Here is a 24,445-nt window from a genome sequence, read left to right on the forward strand (position 1 = left end):
TCAGAAAAATATAATTTAACATAAGCATCCTTATAAAAGATATGAATGTAAGGTAATCAATGCAGAAATCAGGATTTTGATTAAACCCAAGAAAAAAATATCATGATGTTAAGTATAGACCAAAAAGAAGGGGGTAGGGGAGAGAGAGAAGGGAGAAAGAAGAAAGGAAGGAAGGAAGGAAGGAAATGAGGGAAGAAAAGAGAGACAGAGAGAAGGAGAGAGACAGAAAGAGGGAGAGAGGGACATAGAGAAATGGGGAGAGGAAGGAAGAGAGAGATAGACACAGAGACAGAGAGATGGAGAGAAAAAGAAAAAAGATTTAAACACTACAAATGACTTAAAAATTGTCCACCCTAACACTGGACACTTTGAGCCTTCACTAAGATACAGTCGGCTTACCCAATACAATGCTTAACATGACTCTGGCATGAACGATGCACAATTGTTAAAGAGTGTGGGTGAGTCTTGCTTCCTTCATCAATAAAACTGATCAAAAGCATTCATTGCTTACTATGTACTCAGCCCTGTGCTAGAGACACAAAGATTTAAAAAAAAAAAAAAAAAAAGGTAACAGCAACTGCTCAAAGAACTTACTGTCTACAGGAGAGATAGCATGCACATGCATAAGTTTGTAAAAAATGAACATACCCGGGGCAGCTAGGGAATGCAGTGGATAGAGCACCAACCCTGAAGTCAGGAGGACCTGAGTTCAAATGTGGCCTCAGACACTTAACACTTCCTTAGCTGTGTGGCCCTGGGCAAGTCACTTAATCCCAATTGTCTCAGGAAAAAGAAAAGAAAAGTAGCAACCTAAAATGATGCTATAGATATAATGGGGTGAGTTCAGGCTGTATTGAAAGGCAGTGGTTTATGCTGCCTACCTCTGGATGGATCCAAATCTGAACAGAGAACTGTGTAACTACAGATATACTTTGGTTTAGAAATTAAAAAAAAAAAAAAAAAAAAGAGGTGGGAAAAGTGGAGAGACTAAATAACTTCTAGAAAATTTTTCCAGGACTGGGCTTTATCCAGGCTTTATCAGACTGCTATTGAATTATCCTGAATTAGCCCTAAGTGACTGAATTTTTTGACATTTCTTCAAGATCATGATTGTTTTCAAACCTAAATCTTCTATGTAGATGCTTTGTGGCATCTTTCCAGGAAAGGAGCCTTAGAATACTCATGGCATAACCAATTTCACCTCAAAGGTGCAAGGAGCTTGGGTCTCAATACTTGAGAAGAAATGTATACTTTAAAAGAGGGAGGGAGGCTTCTTACAAATTGCAAAAGAGTACTGAAGGTCTCCTTCTCCAAGAGGATATATTCTTACCATTCCTAAAGTACCTTTTTTGCATAAAACATTGACATTTTCAGGATATTGGGGACTCTGCCACCAGGATTCTAATGGCTTTGATGATACTGTGCTATCACCCTAATGCCCCTCTGATGTGCCATCAAAAGCAGTGCCAAATCATTTTGAATGCAGCAGTCTGTCACCACCAAAACATGAAATCATAATATTTTATATTTATCTCTATTTAAATTTTAGCAACACTGAATAAATGTTAACATGCTCTTATGTTAATGCAATCACAGAAAAGTCCTAATAACACTGTGTACTGGCATAGCCCCTCGGTGAGTTATAGAGATCAAAAGGCCCCATCCAACTGCTTGTGACTCTGTGGGTTAGTCCCCTTAAATCCACCTTAAAAACAGAATGCTAGATATTTTTCCAATAAGAATTATATTTCCACAAGCAGCTGCAAAGGATTTCTAAGCTGAAGCTTTGAAACTTATGGCTATAATAAGGGACTGGAATTACTAAAAAGGTTTCCAAAGAAAAGCAAGGAAGAGAGTAATAATGTTTAGCTTGGTCACATTTTAGTTAATGCAGTGGGAGAAGAAATAATTGAATGAGTCCAAGACTTCAGAAAGTCTAATGGCTTTTAAAGGCCACAAGAATAAGTCCTTCGACTTACCAGAGGCTGAAGTGAGACACTGGAAATCCCTTTTCTTGTCCTCACTTAATCTCTCCCTCTCCCTCTCTTTCACCCCCCACCTTTCTCTCTCCCTCTGTCTTCCCCTCCCCTCCTCACTCTCTCACACTCACACCTCTTTTTTTCCACCACAAGAAGTGATGATCCTGGGGTTAATGTGAGACTAGAGTTCCTTTTCTGTAAACTATACATAGTTATAAACTATAGTTTACTATGTAAACTGAGGAAGAGGCAGCTACAAAGGGTAGGAAGTAACCAACCTACAATTCTGAATTGTCTAGCTTCAGTTACTCTCGAGAAACCTATTAAGATCTTTCAGAAGTCAAGTTCACAGAGGATGGCCTAGGGGTCAGCATTTGAGAGGACTGTAAGAAGGAGAAACAAATGAGAAAGGCAGCTTTCCATGGTACTTCCTTCCACATAATTCCCCTAGCCAGGATATCCCAATTTTTGATGCCCCAGTACTAAGAAGTATCAGACTCTTGGTAAGTTTTAATCAAAATCAAATTCTAATTAAAATCATCAGAGAAAAGAAATAAATATAAAGAAGATATTCTCCTATAAAATTCCCAGCTGGTTAGATATTCAGAGCAGTTTCTTACTCAAAATGTTATTTTTATGGTCATCCAAAGGTGCTTTGCTCCTGCAAAGGCCCAAAAAGAAATTTATTCCTTAGCAGATTTCACAAGTAAAAAGAATCATGGTCCTGAATAACCAACTGTGTTATAAAGATAACCTGATCTCCTTCATGGGAGAAACAATGAGATAGTCCCACAATTCTCAACAATTCTTCCATGGCTTTTTTGGCCTTCTGATAAGAAACAAGTCAAAATTTTATGTTCTTAATTTCTAAATGAGGCATATAACATAAGTTAGTTGTTCCTGATTAAAGAAGGACAGATTCCCTAATAGGTCCTCCCTGGTTAGATTTTGATTACCTATCAATAGTAAACCTTCTAGGAAGTTATGCCTTCTTGAATCTCCACATATTGCTGTTCTAAATGCTTTACTCACTTTATGACTTATAAATGTGGCATAAAGTGTCTATATAAGATATATAGGCTGAGAAATAGGATGCAAAAAAAATTTTGAATAAAATTCACAGCCATTTGAGGCTACGATCCCACAACTATCAGACTGGTTAGAATAACAGAAAAAGAAAGTGATCAATGTTGGAGAAAATGTAGGAAAATTGGAATATGTTTGTGTATCTGGTGGACTTGTAAACTGAGTCAAACCTTCTGGAAAACAATTTAGAACTATGCCCAAAGAACAGTCAATTTATGTATATACTGTTTAAACCAGAAACACCACTACTAGGTTTGTATCCAAAGGGATAATAAAAAAAGGACCTATATGAACAAAAATATTTATAGCAGCTCTTTTTATGGTGGCAAAGAATTGGGAATTGAGGAAATATGTATCAAATGAGAAATGGCTGAACAAATTATGGTATGTGAATGCAATGGAATAATACAATGTTATGAAAAATGATGACCAGATAGATTTCAGAAAAATCTGGAAAAACTTAAATGAACTGATGTGAAGTGAAGTTAGCAGAACCAGGAGAAAATTTTACACAATAACAGCAATATTTTAAAATGACCAACTGTGAATGACTTAGTTCTTCTCAGTAATTCAATGATCTAAGACAATTCCAAAAGACTCATGATGAAAAATGCTGACCAAATCCAGAGAAAGAATTATGGAGTCTGATTGCAGATAAAGCATACTATTTTCACTTTGTTTTTTTATCTTTTGTTCCATTTCTTTTTTCACAATATGATTAATGTGGAAATCTGTATAACCTATATCTATCTTGGGAAGTTAAGAGGGAAAGGAAAGAAGGAGAAAATTTTGGAACTCAAAATCTTATAAAAAATATTGAAAACTATTTTTACATATAATTGGAAAAAAACCAAAATACTATTTACATTTTTTTAAAAGTTATAGTAAAAAGTATCTAGAGGCTAAAGAGAACTGAAAACTCAATATGCATAAGCCATGTGACATAGCAGGCCAAGAAGACAATGCAATATTGGGTTACATGTGCTATACTCCCTGAAGAACTGTCCAGTGTTCAAGAAGGGAATGAAAGGGAAAAAGTCATGGGTACAAATCCTAGGAGGAACTATGCATGTTGAATATGGAAAAGAGAAGTTGGGAGTAGGGAGTCCAAAAAGAATGACAAATGTTTTCTTCAGCAATCTGAATAGCTATTGTATAAAAGAGAAATTAGATTTTAATTTAGCTAGAAGGCATTACCAAGTCTACTGGGTGAAAATTTCAAAGGCAAATTTACGTTGGTCAGGGAAAACTTCCTATTAAGTACCTATTATGTACAAGGTACACATTAGATATTGGGGATACAAGCAGAAAGAATGTAAGAAAATCTCTACTTAACAAAAGGTAAGAATATAAAAGGAAGAAAGGTTGGGAGAAAGGGAAGAAAAGAGGGAGGGAAGGAAGGAGATTTATTAAGTGCGTACTCTATCTCGGGCACTATGCTAAATACTTTACTACAAATATTTTCTTATTTGATCCACACAACGTCTTAGGAGATGAGTATCCCCATTTTACAGAAACTAAGGCTAATAAAAATTGAGTACTTGCCCAAGATCACAAACTTCATTAAATAGATGAGATTGGATTAGAATTTGAGTCTTCCTGACTCAAGCTCTTATGGCCCATGTATTGCACTGTTTCTAGGGTACACATCAATATAAAGTTGATAAATATAAATCTACACAATGTACTTAAATACAAGGTGGTGCAGGACAGCAGTCGCTAGCAGTGGGGAGACTAAGGAAATACTTCCTGAGAAGTTGATGCTTGAATTGTCTTTTTCTCTTTTGAGTCATATCTTAAAGGAAGAGGGGGAAGCTATACTCTATGGGATTATGTAACAAAGGAAAGAATAGTTTTGTATTACCTTTCCCAAAGGAATACCCAAAACTGTAGTTTGAAATGGGCCAATAAAAGGACCAGAGCTTCTTCCCACAAATCTCCCCCTGCCCCAGGTTGATGAAAATTTCAGAAATGTTATTTCCATCCTGGACATTTAAATGGCAGAACCCCTAGTCCAGAACTTACCTGGAGAAAGCAGCACCCAACACAAAAGCAGAATACTCCTTCACCAAATCCTCAGTACTGTTGAGCCCATTGATCACCACCTGAAGACCCCCAAAGGAGAGCAGGTCCCTGGCATTATCCATCTGCAAATGAAGACAGTGTTTAATAAGGGAATTTCAATCATTCAAACAAAAACGAGCCTTTTCACATCTGTTTTTCCTATGTGATGAAAAAGAAAAGAAAAATAAGGCACATGTAAACACAATGACAAACTAACCAAAAAAAAGAGTATTTATCTAATATCATACAAGTAATAGTCTGCACCTGTGGAGAATTGAGTTGAAATGAAAGCTAGGTACTACCTAATGACAAATAAATTCTGCAGAATTTCAACAGTATGATTAAGGTTCAAACTTTATTCCTTAGATGAATGAATTCCTCATATATTTGCTATTAATCTATAAATAATCTATAAATTATCAGGAAAAAACCCAACATATCATCCATCATGCTTCCTGCCTCTGCCTCATTCTGGGGTATTAGAGAATATACTAATTGAGTGAGGATTTAGTTTCCACAGAGTTACAAAACTTTAATTAGAGAAATCTAGAAAAATGAAACTTCAAAGAAATAAAACTGAAATAAAACCTAAAAAGTGAAGCCATAAATTAGAATAAGAAACACTTTATGAGATGTAATCAGGGATGGGAACTCATACTCATGTGGGGGAATTAGGTTCTCCAAATAGGTTACAATCTCTATAATACCCAGCCAATGGGGAATCAGAAGAGGAACTTGTGCTTCTGGGACAAGGTACAAAAAGGAATGCTTTAATGATTTTAAGTATGCCTACTAGCTTAAACACTTGCTCTTGTAAGAACAAAAAATAAAAACCTTAATAAGATGCTTGTCTCTTATAGTGAACAGCAGCATACAACATAATAGAAAACAATGACTATAAATAAATCATTCAGGCTAGGCATTGGACCCTACCGGAAGAAAAAAAAAAAAGAGCTGGGCAGAATGAAATAAAAGACCCATATAAATCAAAATATTTATAGTAGTGTTTTCTGTAATGGGAAAAATTGGTGGGGGAAAAAAGGCACGCATCCACTGAATGGGGAATAGCCAAATAAATTGTGGCAGGTAAATGTAATGGAATGTGCTGTAAGAAATTGTGTAGGTAAGGAACATAGAAAAGCATGAAAAGATCTACATGAAATGATACAGAGTAAAAGAAGCAGATTCAGGAAAATAATATAAAAAGAATACAAGAATGTATCTGGAAAGAAACTCAAAAGTAACTGTAGCCAGAGAAGCATGGAAGGAAAAGCAAGAAGAAGCTAAGAAAATAATATACAATGTAACTACAATATAAAATAAACAATATACAACAATATAAATACAACATAATAAAATTAAATTTAAATTTAAATTAAATTTATAGTTGTAGAAGAAATAACTATGCCTCCAAATCAAAAGTGAATTAAAAAAAAAACAAACAAACAATAAAGAGTAAACCCAACTTGAATTAAGGGATATAGGAAGATACCCTCCCCCAACATCTTCATGGAAGCAGAAGGTTCATAAGTATTATCTATGACAGATGTTTTCACATTTTTTCAGATGTATAAAGTTGGGTTAATTTTTTTCTTTATTTTTTTTTGTAGGGAGGAGTCTTTAAAAAATACTATTTGTTATAAGGGGATAGGCTCAAGAAGGAGGGAGACTAGGTATAATTATGATGATATAAAAACAGAATATAAATAAAAAGTTATATATATTTTTAAAAGAAAAGATAAAGAGAGCAGACATCATTTTTTCTCCAGGAGAGAAATGTACATAATAACATGAGGCTAACCAACTTTACTCTAGTGTTCCTGGGAAACACACAAAAATTAAAATTCTAAGGAAACAAACAAATAATTTCAATGAGGAAGAAAAGGGTAAACTGAGTGAAGAAACCAATAGCTGAGCATACAAGTAACTTAATAACCAGATAAGATTTTTTTTTTTAATCTCAGAAGGAAACAAAGATGAGTAAGAAGGTAAGAAGGAAGCTGGTCGGTGCAGTGGATTGAGTGCCTAGAATCAGGAAGATAACTCTTCCCGATTTCAGATCTGGTCTCAGACACATACTAGCTGGGGGACCACAGGCCAATCATTTAACCATTATTTGTACAATGAGCTGAAGAAGGAAATGATAAACCACTCTCCAGAACCTTAGTACCCCATACCCCCAAATCAAAAGCAGCCCTGACTTGTAAGACATGACTGCAAACAACTAAACAACAAGAAGTATGTGAAAACGGAGTGTCAGATTCAAGTACCAAAGAAAAGATCAAATAATGGGCTTAGTATGAATAGGGAAATAGCAATAGACAATGAAGGGCAAAAACAAACTGCCACCTTACTTGGCTACTCTTATTCTTTATCAAGGAGAAAAATCAGCCAGAGATAAGCAGAACAAAAAAGAATTAATAGGGAGGTGAAGTTAAAAAAAAAAATGAGGTGGTGATAATGATTCTTCCTAGTTGCCTGCATTGAGTTCAAATCACCAGACCTAGAAAGAGCAGAGATAGAAAGAGAAAGAATTGGCAGAAGTGATAGTTGAACTAAAATTTTATGTGATTTTTCACCCAGACCAAACTCATTTTTTGAAATGACAACTAGACCAGAGAAATATAGGTTCAGAAAAATAGATTTCCAATTATTTGAATTAACCAAAATTAAAGAGAAGTCATTATTGGATCAATGACATCTTGGAAGCAATTTTCTAATGATGGGTCCTAGGATCTCTGCTTAGCTTTTTTGTTATTCAATACTTTTATCAATGATTTAAGAGAGACAGTGGAGGATTATGAAAAATATTCTTAACTTATAGCCAAGAGAAACACTTACTAGTTGTTTAAGTGCAGTTAACAAGGAAAAAATTGTGCAAGTTTTTCTGATGAAAGGATATAAACCAACCAAAGAAACACAAGCTATCAATAGCTATGTGAAAAAAAAAAATTTTAAGTACTTCTAAATAATTAAGAGAAACACAAACTAAAACAAATCTGAAATCCCACCTTACACCCAGCAAAGTGGCAAAAAAATTACAATATATTAAAATAACAAGGTTAATAATAGTCATATTAATTTATTTTTGGTAGAGGTGTGAAATGGTACATTTCTTGTGGAAGCAATTTGGAATTATGTCCAAAAAGTTACTAAACTGCACAGTCTTAGAACCATTTATATTACTACTAACACTATACCTAAAAGAAATCAAAGAAAAGAGAAAAAAGGATTAACATGTACAAAAATATTTGTAGCAACTCTTACTATAACAACAAAGACCTGGAAATTCAAAGGACTATCCCTCAAAGGCAGAATTAGTTGGATAAATTATAGTATATGAATATAACCAAATGTTATCATGATGTATGAAAAAACAAAAGGGACAATTTCAGAGAAATCAGAGAAGGCAAGTCCCAGCAATAATGCAGACTGAAGTGAGAAGAACCAGGAAAATAATTTATATAATAAAGACAATATTTTAAAAGACAACTTTGAAAGACTTAATAACTTGAAAATTAATGGTTTAACTTGGAGAACTGGTGAAAAGAGAGAGAGGATAAATGGAGAGAAATACAATCAGCAATAGTAAGTATAAAAACTTTTTTTTGGAAGCAAATTTCTCTGATGGAATATTATTGTTCTCTAGAAAATGATGAGCAGGATGCTCAGGAAAAAAAGAAAAGAAAAACCTGGAAAGTCCTCCATGAACAAAGTGAAATATACTGTATACAAAGTAATAGCAACGTTCTGGGAGGACCAGCTATAAGTGACTTTGCTATTCTCAGTAGTACAATTATATATAACTACTCTAAAGAATTTAAGATGAAAAATACTATCCATATCCAGAGAAGAAAATGATAAAGTCTGAATATAGATCGAAGCATTCTCTATTTCTGTATCTCACTCTTTATTTTTAACTTAATTTTTCTTGAGGATTTTTATTTTCATTAGGGTAGGAGATTTATGTTTTCTTTCACAATTTGACTTTTATGTAAATGTTTGTGTTTTTTTTTTTTTTTTTTATTGTGGGTGGTGATAAAGGAGAGAACCTAGAACTCAAAAATCTTAAAAACAAATGTAAAAAAAAAAAAATTGTTTTGAGTGTAACTGGGGGAAAATATTAAATAAATACTTTTTTTTAAAAAGAAAAACATTAATGGTTTAATTGTCATGGATATTAACATTAACTTAATAACTATGATTCAGAATGCTGACTGAGGATTTATGCCATTCAACTCCTAACAAATTTGATTGATTCAAGATATAAAATGACTGATACATTTTTGTTTTTTTTTTATAATAAATAGCCTTTTATTTTTCATAATACATGCAAAGATAGTTTTCAATATTCATTCTTGCAAAATCTTATATTCCAAATTTTTCTCCCTCCTTCCCCTTTAGAGGACAGCAAGTAATCCAATAAGCAAATAATAACAACAACCACCACCACCAAAATGGTGAAAATACTATTTGATCCACATTCAGTCTTCATAGTCCTCTCTCTGGACGAGAATGACTTTCTTTATCGCAGCCTATTAGAACTGACCTGAATCACCTCATTGAAAAGAGCCAGGAACTGACACATTTTTGAACATGGATTATGTAGTAATTTGTTTTGACACATTTTTATTATAAGACCTCTATTGTATGTGTTTTTTCCCCCTTCATTTGGGAAGAGGTTGGGGGTGAGGGGATGCTTGTTAATTGAAAAATTAAATTAATACATAAGGATTTAAGAATGTTGATCAATGCAATGAACAAACATTGTTCATCCAGGCCATGCAACACAATTCCTGACCAGGAGGTACTGTCTGTGAAGAGAAACTAAACTTACTTGTTCTGAGTAACAGGTTGCTTCAAGCATAGGAGGAGTCAATTAATATCCCAAGAAGAGATAATATATTTTTATATGGAAAGGTTACTTGTTTTCCTCCAGGACGAAAGATTCTACTTTAATGATGAAAAAGGGAGATAAGAAATAGCCATTATACTTAATGTGCAACAAGAAAATGGGATTTACACACATATATTGTATCTAGGTTATATTGTAACACATGTAAAATGTATGGGATTGCCTGTCATCTAGGAGAGAGAGTAGAGGGAGGGAGGGGATAATTTGGAAAAATGAATACAAGGGATAATGTTATTAAAAAAAATTACTCATGCAAATATACTGTCAAAAAAAACCTTATAAATAAAATTTAAAAAAAAAGAAAAGAAATAGCCATTATATAAGATACAAACAGATACAATGAATGAAATTTCTATTGGAAAGACTGTCAGAATCTAGAACATCATGACTTTTACTTCTCTACTCCAAATACATTTATTAGCACAAGTTCATGACTAATAGCATTCCTTTACTCATAAATGGAAGAGGTTTCTAACAATTTAGCCTGAATTTTTCTTTCCTGAGGCAATGGGGTTAAGTGACTTGCCCAATGTCACACAGGTAGGAAGTGTTAAGTGTCTGAAGTCAAATTTGAACTCAGCTCCTCCTGACTTCAGGGCTGGTACTCTATGTACTGCGCCACCTTGCTGAATTATTAAAGGACCGTTACATTTATACTAAATCTATACATTTAGGGGTACTTGGGATTTCTTAAGTCTCTAATCTATTTTTTTAACTGAAATTTCCATTAAATCTAAATGTTACAACAATTTTGGAAAGCAATTTGGAATTATACAAATAAGTAACTTAAAATATCCATTCCCTTTTGAACCAAAGATTCCATCACTGGGCTTATACTCCATGGGAACCATTGATAAGAAGAAAGTATCTATATACTCCAAAATATTTATGGCAGCACTATTTATGATAGTTAAGATTTAGAAACAAAGAAAATGCCCATCAACTAGGGAATGGCTGAAGAAATTGTATACATGAATATAAAGGAATATTACTGTATTGTAAGAAATGATGTGGGTGATGAATACAGAGAAGCATGGAAAGATCAATATGAACTGATACAGAATAAAGGAAGAGCCAAAAAAAAGTTATGTGCTATGACACTATGTGGTATAAATACTGCAATGTAAATGGAAAAGAATGACTCACCAAAAATATAATAATAATAAAATAAATGTAATAAAACTATAAAGACAAGTAAGAATTGAATAAAGAAATATGAGAAGGCAAACTGTAACCTATCCCTTTGTGGAAGAAGGAAGTCCACAGCCCAGATTTTTAGACTTTTTCAATATCAATTGGGCTATTTTTTTTGTGGCAGAACATAATCATAAAAACTTATTTTTAAGGAAGTACCTGGGACCATCCAAGGCTCACTTCTCTCCCTACTTTGTTCCTAACTCTCTGACCTTTTCTACTTTGTCACCTTCTCCTTTCTCCCTCCATCTCTGTCTACACAATTTCAAGCTTCCATTTATGTGTCATAAATTAGTAAGTAAGCTACTTAAGGATACAGATGGTCTTTCTTTTTGCCTATATTAGAGCCTGGAATAGAATAGGTCTTTTTAAAATATATGCTTGCTAAAGTTACTTGTAAGAAAATCTAAATGGAATTAATAATAAAAAGTAGGATTATGTAGTGCTTTACTATGTGCAAAATGCATCACATGCTATTTCACTGATTCTTATACCAATCCCATAAAGTAGATATTCTTATTAATCACATGTGTAAAAACATATGGGTAAAAAAAAAAAAAAACTGAGACCAAAAAAAGTTATGTGGTTTTCTCAGTCACACAGAATTTGATAGTAGAATGAACTGGGAACCAAACTCCAGGTTCTCTATCATAGTTTTTTAAAATGTCTTTAATCAAACCACAAACCATGAGCCATGGGAGTTTATCTGCTAATAAAATTCTCAATCTATAATCATCATTTTCATCAGCCCAAGCTGCTCTTTTCAACTAGTTTCATTGCAGATGTTTGACTTTCTGGGTCACCATCTCTACTTTTGGTTAACAAAACTTCACAGTGTGAGTAGCAATGTCCTAGAATAGAAACTCGGGGCCCCAGAATTCTCCCAGCACAGAAGAAATAATGGGCTTGCCCAAGGTCAGGAAGATTACAAATGATTACTCATTCCAAATGTAGCAATCTTTCCATTACATCCCCGTCTCCTTCCTTCAGTGTCATACAATGTTACTTCCAGTCCTTTTAACCATTCAAGTCACTCTTCTCTAGATATGATTTGCTTCATCACAGTCCTTCAGGAATGAATACAGTATTCTGGATATCCTCTAACCAGGACAAAGAATAATGAAGCACATATCAACATAGTCTAAAACCTCCACCTGTAGACTTGACAAGATTTAGTTTCTAATTTGCAAAGCCCCCTCAATCAAATTAATTGATCTTTTCAAGATGAACAATGAGATACAAATCCAAAGGCCTCTGTCTTCATTCTGATTTACCCATTTGTAATAGCTCTCTCTTAACCACTTGTCCATATTGCTTGAAAATGTTTCCCCTTTTGGTGATTCTGACAGTGAATTATCTTTTATCCTGCTTTTTCCCGTTTTGATCAGTCTCTTTAGCTGGCTTTTCTTTCCCTAGATCATAAATGTAGATACTGCCTAATTTTTTTTCTCCTCAGCTTTTTCCTCTCTGACACTTTCTCTTTTTGCAATATAATACTGCCTAAGATTTCTAATTCATCCATAAGCCTCAACACCTGTCTTCCTACCTTTAGTTTTGGACTGCCAACTATCAACTGTCTAGTGGACACCTCCACTTTGATAACAGATTAAAGACTCCTGGTTCCCTGTGGAATGCTGGAGGATTTGGAAAGAATGTGTATTTGTCTGATTGTAAGGAGTTTCTCTGCAATCAGTTCTACTGAGAACGAAAGACAGACACATTTGTGTCTACCAGTGATCTTTAAACTCTTTCTAGCCTGTCCCATACAAAGCAGAGGACTAAAAGAGGTAACAAAATGAGAGACTACGTGAAACTCTTGTTAATTAATTTATTCTCTTTCTAGGTCTCCTGTGCTTAGATTAAACTCCACAAACCAATTCATTGGCCCCATTCTTCTTCTCACTGTTCTTTTTGATTTTCCTGACATAAAATAAAAATGGGATTATTGGAGATACTATATATTTTATATAATGCTTTAAGCCTTACCTATATAATTTCATCTAATCTTTATTACTTCCTCTAAATAGATTTAAATTTTTGGCAGTCTTGTTTGTTTTTTCTTAATATTTAACTTTATTTTTCCAAATACACATGAAGATAGTTTTCAACATTCACTTTGGTAAGACTTTGTATTCCAGAGAGGCCTGGAGAGACTTACATCAACTGATGCTGAGTGAAATGAGCAGAACCAGAAGATCACTGTACACTTCAACAACAATACTGTATGAGGATATATTCTGATGGTAGTGGAAATCTTCAACATAAAGAAGAGCCAACTCACTTCCAGTTGATCAATGATGGACAGAGGTAGCTACACCCAGAGAAGAAACACTGGGAAGTGAATGTAAATTGTTAGCACTAATATCTGTCTGCCCAGGTTACATGTACCTTCGGAATCTAATGCTTATTGTGCAACAAGAAAATGGTATTTACACACATGTATTGTATCTAGATTATATTGTAACACATGTAAAATGTATGGGATTGCCTTCATCGGGGGGAGGGAGTAGAGGGAGGGAGGGATAATTTGGAAAAATGAATACAAGGGATAATATTATAAAAAAATATATAATAAAAAATTAAAAAAAAAAAAAGACTTTGTATTCCAAAATTTTTTCCTTCCCTTGCCCCAAAGAAAGCAAGCAACCTGACATGGCTTAAACATGTACAATCCTTTTAAATATGTTTTCAATATTTGTCATGTTATGTAAGAAAAATCAGACCAAAAGGGAAAAAAATGATAGCAAAAAAGCAAGCAAACAAAAAAAAGGTGAAAATACTATCCATAATCAGTCTCCATAGTTCTCTCTCTGAATGTGAGTAGCATTTTCTATCCCAAGTCTATTTTAATTGTCTTGAAACACCACACTGTTGAGAAGAGCCAAGTTCAATAAAGTTGATCATTACATAATCTTGCTATTACTGTGTATAATGTTCTCTTGGTTCTGCTCACTTCACTTAGCATCAGTTCATGTAAGTCTCTCCAGGCCTGTCTGAAATCATCCTGCTGATTGTTTCTTAAAGAACAATTAATATTCCATAACATTCATATACTATAACTTATTCAGCCCTTCTATAACTGATGAGCATTCACTCCATTTCCAGTTCCTGGCCACTACAAAAAAGGGCTGCCACAAACAGTTTTTGGAAGTCTGTTTGTAGAGGAGCTGATACCTCTGTTTTTAAAAAAAACAATGACAACTACCTTTGAATCACCTCAAAACTGCCTATATTTGTATACAGCTTGCTTTTTTATGCTCAAACCAATCCTGTGATAGAGGGTGAAGCTGGGATTATTCTGCCTCTCTAAATATGTAGAAATAATCTTGAATGTTATGTTTTTCCCAAAATTATATTTGGAAGAAGCAAAACTAAACTCCACGTGGCATGCTTCTAGTCTCCTTTTATACAAAATCAGCAAAAAGGAAAAAGGACAGAGCTATGAGACAAGCAAAGAGAGAACTCCAGCCAGAGGAAAAGATACTCATTTCATCAGAAACAACTAGGTTTCTGCTAAGCTGGACCTGAGCCTCAGCAAGGAAGAACGGAATGGCAAATTAGTAGGCCTTGGAGATTTAAAAATGGCCACTCACTCCATCTTAGAGTTAATGATTAGAAAGAAGAAGAAATTCAGTCAGCCTGCCTGCCATGTAACCTCATTTTAAAGGGAGAGATTTCAAAAGGATCAAGTCATGATCTTTCTAAAAGACAGAAGAATTATAAATAGCTACTAAGAATGAAATTCTAAAGATGGAAAAAGAAATTCTTTTAAAGAAGGCTGTAAAAGCCTTGAGGAAGACAAGTGGACATAAAGGAAATTTCATGGCCAGTTTTTTTTTTTTTATTCATTTTTCTGAAGCTGGGGTTAAGTGACTTGCCCAGGGTCACAAAGCTAGGAAATGTTAAGTGTCTGAGATCAGATTTGAACTCGGGTCCTCCTGAATTCAAGGCTAGTGCTCTATCCACTGCGCCACCTAGCTGCCCCTCATGAGTTTAAAATTACAAATATGTATAACCTTTGAACTGGGAAATACCATTATTAAGCCTATACACCAAGGAGGTAAAATAACAGACAGAAAAGTGCCATATAGACCAAAATACTCATAGCAGTATAACAGTTTCCAAATAGCCCATAAATGGCAAGTCAAATCACAGTACATAAACATAACAGACTATTATTACACATGCAAAAATGTGAATGATAGGAATTCAGAGAAATACTGAAAGACTTCTATGAAATGGTAGAAAATGTAGAAAGATAAAACAAGAGTAATATGTAAAAGGACTATAATAATGTAAAAAACAATAATAGAAGACATAAAATTCAAATTATACAGTGTCTAATCTTAATTTCAGGGAAATGATTAAACACACATCTCTCCTTTCAATAGAGAAGATTGTTCCATATGTTGTCAGTTTTCACTGCTATGTTAGTTATAACTGAATGGTCTCCACATGTGCAAAAAATATTTGCAGCAGCTCTTTTTATAGTAGCAAGGAAATGAAAACTAAATGGAAATCCATCAGTTGGGGAATGGCTGAATAAGTTATGGTATATGAATGTTTTGGAATATTGTTGTTCTATGAGAAATGATCAGCAGAATGATTTCAGAGAGTCCTGGAGAGACTTACTTGAACTGATGCTGAGTGAAATGAGTACAACCAAAAGAACATTGTACACAGCAACAAGATTATGTGATGATCAACTATAATGGACATGGCTCTTTTCAATAAAGAGCAGATTCAGGCCAATTTCAATAGATTGTGATGGAAAGAGCCATCTGTATCCACAAAGAGAACTATAGGGACTGAATATGAATTGCAACATAGTTTCACCTTTTTTTGTTTTTTCTCTCTTTTTTTTTTTCCTTTTTTGACCTGATTTTTCTTGTGCAGCATGATAAATGTGGAAATATGCATAGAAGATGTATAGAAGAATTGCACATGTTTAACATATATATTGAATTACTTGCTTTCTAGAGAAAGGAGGAGAGGGGAGGGAAGGGAGAAAAATTTGGAACACAGTTTTGCAAAGGTGAATGTTGAAAACTGTTTTTTCATGTACTTTGAAAATAAAAAGCTATTATTAAAAAAATAAAATGGTCTCTGAAGAGGGATGGGTATTAGAAAATGACATATATGTAAAGCAAAAAAAAAAAAAAACAGAAGTGGAAAAAAATAAAATTTAAAGCTAAAAAAATGCCATATACTGAAATGGCAAATGTGTACTACAATAGAATATAAAATAGCATTCTACTTAGCCTCCTATCCCTCACCCCCTAAATAGGCAAGTAGGTATAAAAGACAAAACGGCAGCTAAATGTAAATTTATACAAAAGAATAAAAAGTACTGCAAGAATAATATCAGGAAGAGCTTTTCCACAATAGTTAGATGGTCATAGGCTAGAAAGAGCTTTCCAAAAAGTGCAAACAACTACATGAAAAAAAAAAAAAAAACTACTCCAAATCAGTGTTATTATTGTAGTTGTACACTCATTTTTCAGTTGTTTAGTACACTTCATAATCCCATATGGGGTTTTCTTGACAAGAATATTGGAGTAGTTTATCATTTCCTAATTCAACTCATTTCACAGATGAGGAAAATGAGGCAAAAATCACTTAAGTGATTTGCCAAGGGTCACACAGCTATTGTGTTTGAAGCCAGATTTGAACTCAGAAAGCTAAGACTTCTTGACTCCAGACCTGACACTCTATCTACCATATCAACTACTTGTCCCAGGAGAGGCAGTAATAAATAAAGTAAGGCAAATTTAGGGTTTTTGTTCACATTCAAGAAAATTGGCAAACATTGGGGAAATAGTCAATGTGGTAAGAAATCAGACAAATTAAAACAATGTTGAAGTGAATTGAATTGGTCTGACCTTTCTGGAAAACTATTTGAAATTATGTGAGAAAACACTCTAAACTATATCTTTTGTACCAGTAATCTCATTAATTAGAAAATGCCCAAATAAAATCAATGACAAATAAAAAACTCCACATGCCAAAATCAATGTAGCAGCCAAAAATTGGAAATAAGGTACCCACAGACTGGGGAACAAATGAACAAACAATGTTATAATATTCAGATAAAATAATTATCACACTGGTCTAATCATGTTAAAACTACTTGCTGGATGTCAAGCAGAAATAGCAATGTCCTCTGAAATCTTTCTTAACCAAGCACTTGAGGTTTTTCCTACAAAAGGCCCAATAATATCCCTTCCATTTCTGTTTGGCTTTTCCTGAGGAAATTATTATTATATATGTCATTATTATATAATATGGAATGAAAATAAAGAATTCAGAGAGACATGGTATAGCATTTATGGATGAAAGTAGTATAAAATAAGTAGAAATAGCAGAATTATATAAAATTAATAAATACTTTTCAAAATTGTGGTAAGCTTATTTATGTTTAATACACATTGCTTTATGAATCATGTTGGGAGAGAAAAATCAGAGCAAAAGGGAAAAAGCATGGGAGAGATTAAAAAAAAAAAAAACCCAAGAAGTGAACACAGCATGTGCTATTTTACATTCAGTCTCCTTAGTTCTTTTTCTGTATGCAGATAACATTTTCTATTCAAAGTCTATTGAGATTGTTTTGGATCGTTGAACCACTGCAAAGAATCAAGCATTTCATAGTTGCTCATTGTGCATTCTTGCTGTTATTGTGTACAATATATTCCTGGTTCTGCTTGTTTTGTACAGCATCATTTCATGTAAATCTTTCCAGGCCTTTCTATAATCAGCTTGTTTATCATTTTTTATAGAACAATAATATTCCATTACCTTCATATACCACAATTTGTGCAGCCATTCCCCAATTGATGGACATCCACTCATAAAATTAATAAATATTTATTAAATATGTACTGTTTGCCAGGGACTATTACAGGTGTTAGGGATACAAATACAATCCCAAATTGTGGAAACTTACATTGTAGAAGAGAAGATAGATATATATGTATTCAGAATAAATACAAAGCAAATAAATATAAATGAATACAAATAAAATGAATACTACAAAGTAGTAAAATACAAGGAAATGTAAAGAGGGGGAGGGTACAAAATTGTTGCAAAAAGTGGTGTTTGGTTATACCTTGAAGGGAAAGAAAGACTCTTTGAGAAGAAGGAAGAGACAAGAATAAAGTACATCATAGATTTGGAGAAGAGCACATCAGGATCCTCAGTATGTGGAGTGGAAGTAACAGACAATGAAGCCATAAAGTCAAGTTGAGGAAATGTTATGAAGGATTTTAAAAGATAAACAAATTTTATATCCACTTAAACTTACTGAGTAGAAGAATAAAATTGTCATACCTGTGCTTAAGGAAAATCACTTTGGTAGCTATGAAAAGGATAGGATGACTCAGGAAGAGCATTGGGGTGGAGAACTAATGAGAAGACTATTGCAATAATCAAGGTAAGAGCTGGGACTGAATTAAAGTAACAGTAGTGTGAATGTCAAATGTAAATATTAATGTAGAAATGGCAAGAAATAGACAGGTGAGGCAAGGAAGTGTGAGGAATAAAGGAAAACAAATTATAGATCTGGACAACTAGTACAATTATGGTGCCTTTCAATAGAAACATAGTTATCCCTTCCACAGCATGACTCTCCAGTTTCAATATATCACAGGTGGGCATAAGAAATTAAATGGGAATTTTAGGGGAGTTTTGTGGAAACCATAGATGACACAGAAAAAAGTTTAGAAACTTCAGAAATGCATAAATTCTATGCATAGCATTGTATAATATCAACATATTTTATCTTTTAATACCACAGTAATTCAGATTTCTCTGAAACAATGGGCCAAAAAAATTGTATGAGAATTTTCTAATTTCACAGAAGGCACCACACTCCAACATCTGCAATATGGAAGAGATAACAAGAATAAAGTTTCAAAGAAGGATGGATTCTGTTTTGAACATTTGAGATTTGGGATATCTCTGGAATAAATATCTAATGACTACAAACATTTAAAATCCACCAAAATCTGAATAAGTGCAATAATCAATATACTTTCCAAAAGAAAATTTGATGAAACACATTCCCTTTTCTAGGTAGAGATGTAGGAGACTATGTATACACAATATCAAAAGAAATATCAGATAGGGTTGCATTTTCAGGCAGTGTGATAACTAATTTTTTTTGTTACAAAGAGGATTCAATGGTGACAATGGAAGGTGGATGATGTCAAAAAGACTGAAAAAAGGAGGGATTTGAAGAACAATTAAATAGTGATAAGAACATGAATTAAAGTAGTAGCATTTAAATGGAGAAAAGGGCACTGATGTGTCAGATTTCAAAGAGAAAACATTAAGACTGGCAATGGACTAGTTACAGGGAGGGAGGTAAAAGAAGAATGAAAAATAACCTCCAAATTTTACTTAATTATCTAAAGCAAATATTTCCTTTATTTTTGAATAATATTATCTTTTTTTCCCCAAGTACATGTAAAAATAACTAAACATTCCTCTTTAAAAATTTTTTTTTAATTAAAAAAAAAAATCTTTGATTGGGACCATATATTTTAATAGACTTTCCCCTGGCCAGCTCTTCACATACCTCATGACAGCCCCAATAGAAAAAAGACCACCCTTGAGAGCACAAAATTTGAGTTCTGACCCTTCTGGGTAAAAACATACTATCCACTTGGAGAGTAATAATGACACAGGCCTGTTCAGAACTGAATGGGATATCTATCGATCTTAGAAGTTATTTATTCAGTAAACTTTGCTTGCTCACCTGATGGACATAATATTCCAGGTCATAGAGAGCCATTATCTTCTCTTCCAGAGTGGTACTAGAGCTGTTGAACTGATTGATCAGCCGAACCATAATCTGAAGATCACTCTCGATGACAACATTCAAGGCTTCAAAGTCCTTCTTCAGATCTTCAATAGGGCGGAAACGTCGCCTGACCTCTTCCTGCTGGGCCTAGGGAAAATAAAGACTCATACCAGGCAAAAAAGAATTGATTCAAAATCATTAGTCCCCTAAGGGTCCTACATATCACATATCAATAAAAGAGAAGGCATGAGGAAAAAAATGCAAGAGTATGAGCAAAAGCTATGTGGGAAGATGGCAGAGGGTGGGTAGAAAAGAGGGTGGAAACTATAAGAGAGAATTGGAGTCAAGAGATAGGTATTTAAAAGGTCCTGAAGATTTAATAGTAGCAAGCCACTTCACAGTCAAGAAAATACTTAGATAAAAGAAAAAAGCTACATGCTACTTAAATAAAATGACCAAGCTTGGCCCTGGGAAAGAGTTGAAAAAAATGCACTTTGCTACCTTCATTGAGGGATTGAGCAGAGAACACAATGAGCATGGAGTATTACATATACTGTCAACTATAATCATTGTATTGGTTAAATTTACCAAACTGCTTTCTTTTAAAATCTGTTATAAGGGATGGTTTTCTTGGTAGGGAGAAGGATGGATATATTTGGAAACAGATGTGACATTTTTTTTCAAAGTATAAATTATCTTGTCAAGTATTTCCTTTACCACAACCCTTGATGCCCAAGAGGTTTGGGACCTGCCTGATTCTTTACTTTCTAACATTCTAAATCTTTCCACTATGTCCAGGCAAAAGGACTCCAGGAACCAATCTCCATATACTTAGACATTTAGAATATATTTGGAAGAAGTTCAAAAACGGGCTTCTAATTTGTAGGCTCCAAAGGTAGCAACAATGTCCTTATGTAAGTCTTCTAGGATAGAGAATGGAACCTTCTCCTTTCTGCAGTTGCATGATTTCTAAATGTAAATAGTTAATTGGCTCTGGGGTGGGGAATTAGGAGATTGAGTTCTTCATGAGACTTAGGGGATGCCAATGGTCAAAAAGCCTGAAATTCAATCTCTGTTCCATATTTATATTCCCAAGTGATATAACAAGTTTTCAGGGAAATCTAGGAAAGAAAAAAACTATGGGCTGAGAGAGAGCTGTCAAAAGTGAGAACAATTTACTGATGAAAATTAAATCACTGCCATTACTGTCACAGGTGTACAATTTGTATGACTGTTTGAAATGGGTAAATTACTGAATGACTGCACCCAAATCCCTAACACTCTATATTCACTTCTCTCCATATATGTACACAAAGTATTTCTGAGATCAAGTTAGGTGGGAAAAGATTTTTAATTGACTATTTCAAACATGTGATGGTTCCTATTTTTCATTCTAATTGCAGAATATAATATTCACAAACTCTGAAAGGACATAGTAGGTTTTGTCTCAAGTAATATGATCTCTGTCATTCAAGAAAAAGTAAATGGCACAGATATTTATAAAATCAGGATGACAAGAAGCAATCAGCTACAAATTGCTCATCACTTTATCTATGGCTTTTCTTGTACCATCATAAGCATCCCCTAGCAACAGCATCCAAAGAAAATGAAGGAGCTCAATTGAAAAAAGGACCATTCTCTTTGCAAAGAAACTGACCCTTCAGAGTTTTACATTTTCCTTCCTTAGACTCAAATAGGGAAATACTGTCATAGGATCCTACCTTAAGGATTGTCTTTAACAAGATTGAATCAAAGGTGGATAAGCTGAATAGAGAAATGGACACGTCCCTGGATCATATGCCAAACCATGAGCTATAACTGCTTACCTTTAAAAAGTATGGCTCTCAGGGCAGCTAGATGATACGGTGGATAGAAAGCCGGCGCTGAAGTCAGGAGAATCTGAGTTTAAATCTGACATCAGACACTTAACACTTCCTAGCTGTGTGACCCTGGACAAGTCACCTAATCCCCATTGTCTCAGCACTTCCTGGGGGGGGGGGGGGGAGGAGGAACAGCTACCATGATAAAATACTCCCCAAACATAAAGCTATGCAAATAACAGGGACAAAGGTATTAAAAGTATAAAAGATAAAGACTTAATATTAACAATCCAGAATTCTCCTGGGAAGTGAAAATCCTGGGAAGGATAATTCTTTCAGCATATGAAAATTCTACAAAAAGAGACTAAGCTCCTGACTTTTTTCAACATCATTCTCAGAAGTAAACATCATGTAAATGTATATTTGTAACATGTATATTTGCCCATGGATGCTTCAAAACTCTTTACATCAGTAAGGACAAGGTTCTATAATCCACTCAATCCATTTACTTAGCCACATGACTTCTGTCTGAATTAGCTAGGTGTACAATAGTAGATTAGAGCATTCACTGGGCCTGGAGTCAAGAATACCTGAATTCAAATCCAGCCTCAATCACTTATTAGTTGTGTAACTCGATAGTCACTTAGGTTCTATCTGCCTCAAATTCCTCTGTCAAAAAGAGATATAACAGTACCTACTTCCGAGGATGGTGAGATCAAATGTAAAGCACTCAGCAGAGGGGCTAGCCCATGGCAAACATGCAAATAAATGCTCTCCCTTCACTCTTCTGAATCTAATTTTCTGAAAAGTAAGAAACTGTTTGCTAAGATAAAAGTTTTATGGTTCTATGTACCAGTTTTGAGAAATATGAAGTAAAAGATTAGAGTTCAAATCCTGGTGTCACAAAAATCTTAAGAACAAGCAGTATAATCTACCTCTAATAGAGATCACTGTTTTCTCACTTCAAAAGGCAAAACAGATAAATTCTAGTATTCAATGCTTAAGAAAAAGGAAAATGAGACCTTGCTCAGCACAAGTGGTTGGATAAAATAAAGGGGTAAAAAGAAACTAAGTGGAACAGATTTTGTGTTTTAGGGGGTTATCTTCAATTGGGAAGATAACAACAAAAAAATTTTAAGACTTTAAAAAAAACTTTAAGTTCTTGATAAACACTAAAGCCTCTCAACTACAAATGGAATATATGAAATAGGAAAGGGAGATGTTGCCAAGGAAGAAAATATTTGGACACTGGAAAGGGTGCAATAAGTGGACAAATCTTGATTTATAAAACAGGCCTAAATCATAAATAATTCATTCATCTTCTCAACTGCTAGGGAGTGAATGTACAGAGCAGGAGGAAGTCTGAGGAGCAGGATCAAGTCCAATGGGTGGCTTAGGATCAATCTGCAATCTTCAGGATCTTCTGAGGCCTCTCAGTATTGACAGCCTGTTTCCTTTAGCAGATGCAATGTGCCTGCTCAGATTACTATTACTATATGGGATTCAAAGGTTTCCTTATTCTTTTTGCCTCCTGCCTCCTGCCAGTATATCCACCTATCTGTTCTGTCTAATGTTGCCTTTATTCCTGCCCCCCTCAGTTCACCTGGATTTAAGAAGCTCTCCTGAGGACTTCTAGGTTGAAAGTAACCTGACACCAGACACAAATAAGACTTATGCTCACATTAAGCAGTTTATTCCCTGAATAGGTAAATGACTTAAACTATAACTTTGCTCACTTCTAAGTTTCAGTTTCTACAACCATATAATGGGAAACTGGTCTATTAGGTCTTAACTCATAATGCAGGAGTCTTATGAAGATAATCATTTTCAAAAACTTTCCAAAGTCTATAAACTTAATTTTTTACTAATGGCATTAAGTATGACATAAATTACATAAATTATTCTGTAATTGTTATTATTTGCTGATTTTTCTCCCTTGACTAGACCTGTGATTTCACCATTAAAAAGGCTCTCAATAAGAATTCCACCTCAGAGAACTGTCTCGTACATTGAGAGCTTAAATGATTTACCCACAGCCACAATGCCACTGTATGTGCTAACTCTGAGACCAAGTGCCTACTCACTAGAACACATTGTGCCTCATTTCTTATTGTGGTTGCTCTTCTTAGTGGTGAGAGTTTTAGAAGTGGTAGTAGCAGTCATGCATGGCGAAAGTCAAAATGAGCTTCAATAGAGTCTTGTGAAGAAAGCACATACCTTATCTTCTTTTTCAGCCCCTGCTCCCTCCTTGAATTTTTCAAGAGCACTCTTGAGATCCTGAGTTGTGAAACCATGTGTATTGAGATCCAACCTAACAAAATACAATCCCAAAGTAGTCAACAAGAGCCATTTCCTCATGGAAAAGCTCCCCACTGGGGAACTGTGCCAGGCTTCACCTGTTACATATCACAGCCAAGGGTTCAAAGAAAAGGAAGAGCCAAGAGACCAGTTCTGTCTTTGAGACACCCACATACATTTCACATTATGTACTATTGCATTTAAGATGATCAACTAGTCACTAAGTACCAAAAAGCTAACTGCACAAAGGGAGTTATGTGTATATCCTTCTGCTGGTATTAAATACTAT

The 24,445-nt window shown here is 34.4% G+C and overlaps 1 protein-coding gene across 6 annotated transcripts in view; it reads right to left on the minus strand.

Annotated features, from left to right (window-relative positions):
- The window catches only part of SIL1 (SIL1 nucleotide exchange factor), a 327,722-nt gene that overhangs the window by 59,706 nt on the left and 243,571 nt on the right, over positions 1 to 24,445 (minus strand). For all 6 annotated transcript variants that reach the window (XM_074291465.1, XM_074291470.1, XM_074291468.1 and 3 more), the window contains 3 exons: positions 24,076 to 24,169; positions 19,994 to 20,185; positions 5,091 to 5,212 (listed from right to left, as the gene is read on the minus strand). In XM_074291465.1, the coding sequence (XP_074147566.1) occupies positions 5,091 to 5,212; positions 19,994 to 20,185; positions 24,076 to 24,169 (408 nt within the window). The remainder of the gene's footprint in view (positions 1 to 5,090; positions 5,213 to 19,993; positions 20,186 to 24,075; positions 24,170 to 24,445) is intronic.

The sequence above is a fragment of the Sminthopsis crassicaudata genome, chromosome 2, assembly GCF_048593235.1.
Source record: "Sminthopsis crassicaudata isolate SCR6 chromosome 2, ASM4859323v1, whole genome shotgun sequence".
Classification (NCBI taxonomy): domain Eukaryota; kingdom Metazoa; phylum Chordata; class Mammalia; order Dasyuromorphia; family Dasyuridae; genus Sminthopsis; species Sminthopsis crassicaudata.